This window comes from Arachis ipaensis, chromosome B03, assembly GCF_000816755.2.
Source record: "Arachis ipaensis cultivar K30076 chromosome B03, Araip1.1, whole genome shotgun sequence".
Taxonomy (NCBI): Eukaryota; Viridiplantae; Streptophyta; class Magnoliopsida; order Fabales; family Fabaceae; genus Arachis; species Arachis ipaensis.
Genome location: NC_029787.2, coordinates 72,340,480 through 72,343,396, shown reverse-complemented (window position 1 = coordinate 72,343,396; position 2,917 = coordinate 72,340,480). Strand labels below are relative to the sequence as shown.

The 2,917-nt window shown below is 38.8% G+C and overlaps 1 protein-coding gene across 1 annotated transcript; it reads right to left on the bottom strand.

Moving 5' to 3' along the window:
* On the bottom strand, positions 1,306 to 2,835 carry LOC107633270 (E3 ubiquitin-protein ligase ATL4-like). The gene has a single exon (XM_016336910.2). The coding sequence runs from the start codon at positions 2,501 to 2,503 to the stop codon at positions 1,559 to 1,561; it is 945 nt and encodes a 314-aa protein (XP_016192396.2). The 5' UTR covers positions 2,504 to 2,835; the 3' UTR covers positions 1,306 to 1,558.

The following is a 2,917-nucleotide window of genomic DNA, read 5'->3' as shown; positions in this document are numbered from 1 at the left end:
ACGGTTCAACTACTGACCCATCGGTTGAACCACTAACTTAATAACTCAATAACTTTACCGGGTTGATTGCCGGTTCGATTTTGATAACTATGCTAAAAGATGTTGTTTGAGAATTTAGGAAAAAGAGGTAGTGATTAAAAGAAAGAAGTGTAACGTTTTAGTTTTGTTGAAATTCTTAAACGACGTCATTTAGGCTGCGTTTGTTTCTAAGAACAGGAAATGACAAGACATTGAGAATAGGATAGGACAAGACACTAACGGACAAAGACACAAAATTTTGTATTCTTGTATTCTGTTTGGTGATAAACTAGAACAAATTATGAAAATTCAATTTATTCTCATTTTTTTTCATTCAAAAAATTTGAGATGAAAAATATAACAATAAAAAATATAATTATGAAAAATTAACAATAATAATGAAAGAAAAAATAAAAAATAAGTTGTGTCCATTGTTAGTGTCTCCGTGTCCTTCCTGTCACGATGGACACAAAATACACTAATTCAGTGTCTCTGGACACATTGTCTCTGTCCATGTCTCTTCTGCCAAACATGATTTTGTGTCTCAGTGTCCTGTCTCTGTAAACAAACACAGCCTTAGTATCTTCTTTAGCATCAAAACGCTTACGATGTTGAGCGTAGTAAGAATTGAGTCACGTTATTAACGACATTAAATTTCGGTGATAGAAAATACATAAAAAACTATATTAGTGTATTTTTTTAAATATAAAAATTAAATTATAACTCAGTGTAACTCATCAAGGTTAGAAACTAAAGTAAAAGTTAAATCTTCAAAATTCATTCTGGGTTTTTGTAAAATTAATTGTAGCATTTTATATTTATCTCATTCTCCATGCAGGTTACTCCATATTAATTAATTGTGCATGAAATACATACAGAAAAGTTATTTGTTATTTGTACCGCCACCAAATATCTAGGTTGATCTTCTTGAAAACTTTTGTTACCAAAGTTGGCCACGTACGATTTTTGCTCTTTAGCATTTCTTTTTAGCTCGCGTTTCCGACAAGTAAATCTAGATTCCAAATTAAAAGTAATAATGTTAAGTAAAACTAAATCGACCAGATAAAAGATAATATTTCCCATAAAAAATGTATCTTTGGTACATTATATAATGACAATTGTTGCATCGAATAAGTAGTAGTGTGACATTTAATTTCACCATTTAAAATTCTAGAAATTAAAACCCTCTATAACTGTTTCTCCTCTTTGAACTGCAATGGGATACATAATTTTTTAATTATGTTAAATATACATTAAGANTATTCTAGAAATTAAACAATAGTGTGTTTGAAAATTTTTTTACAAGGGGGTGGTAATCAATAGTATACGAGTCCATTCCACAGTCATGAGTAGTGGAATAACAAACAGAATAAAAGGTATTGGAATTTCACCGAATTTGGACATTAACCATGATTAACTAAAATGTTTTCTTCTACTCCTAAGAATATCTCTATATGACTGGAAAAAGTAAAAGATGAATACCTTCTAAGATCAATGTGAAACGCTAAAATCATCCCCGATAATTGCCATTATCTACATATTATGCCATTGAAAGCCATCGAAAGACTTCGCTGATTTCTTCCCTAAAACGGTTGGCTTCCCTTTCATCATCACCAATTGCAACGACGTCGTTTCGCCTGCTACTCCCAGTGAAGAACCTTCCGGAGCTTCGAAAAGACGCCGTTGACGTTAACGAAGCTGAAACCAAATCATAATAATCCTTCCAGCTCCATCTGCTGCCTACCTCGCTGGCCAAGCTCGGCGCCGATGATTCCACCGGCTCAGCATCATCTTTCTCGCCGGAATCGGTTCTCCGGCGAGCCTGACTGTAAGAAATCTCAGCGTCCTCGCCAACGAGGTAATCGAACTCGCCAACCGAATATGTCCTCATGCGCGATTCTTCGGCGGCGGATGACGTGGTTCCACGGAGACTGATGCTACCTATCTCGAGGCGGAAGCTGTCGCCGACGGCGGAGGACGATGACCGGAGAATCTTCCCGACGTCGGATTCCGAAAAAAACACTGCGGATCGGCAGAGCGGACAGGTGAGATTCGTTCGGAGCCAGACGTCAATGCATTCGGCATGGAACGCGTGGCAGCAGAGAGGAAGGAGACGAAGAAGGTCGCGTTGCTCGAATCTGGAGACGGAGGGGAAGACCGCAGATGATGTGCGTACGCTAATTGGATGAGCTTGACGGCGGAAGTAATGGCTGAGGTCACGGAGGAGGAAGTAGAGAGCGAAGAAGACGGTAACCGCAATGGCGATGACCGTTACCGTTATGAGAAAGGCACGGCGGTGATGCTGCGAGTGAGTGTGTTTAGTTGGAGTGGCACTAGTGACGTATCCAACAACGGTTAGAGGCATGGAAGGAAGAACAGTGTCAGAAGCCATAGTTGCTCTTATTTGGTTGCTACGGACTACGAATGTGAGTTTTTCTCTTCTCCCAGGACAAAGAGTGATAAAGGAAAATAATGTTGGTGCCATGTAGGATGATGTTGCTTTTTTTTTTTTACGAGTTTGAGGAAGAGGAGATGAAGGGGGAGAGAAACGATTGGCACGTGAGAAGCACGTGCAGTTGCTTGCTTGTTGGAGTTAGTAGAGAGAAAGAGAAAGCGGAGGGGGTGTTGTGGTATTGTTGTGCGTTGGGGTGGTAAAGTTGGTGATGGCATTTTGGGTTGGGAACGAGGTTGAACAAGAGAAGTAACAGGTGGGCAGGTTGTTATAGGAGGTCTACGCCCTTGTCGTTTTCATAGAATATGGCCATTCCACGTTCCAAATTTCTTGTTGGCCAATGTTCCGTCCTTTTTCACAAGTTGCCTAGAGTATGTTTGGAAAAGCTAAATAAGTAAAATATATTTCAATAAATAGTTATTATTTTTAAGACAATTGATTACTTGA

Excerpts from the sequence above, each read along its gene's own strand:
- LOC107633270 (XM_016336910.2), bottom strand. The coding sequence starts at position 2,503 with ATGGCACCAACATTATTTTCCTTTATCACTCTTTGTCCTGGGAGAAGA.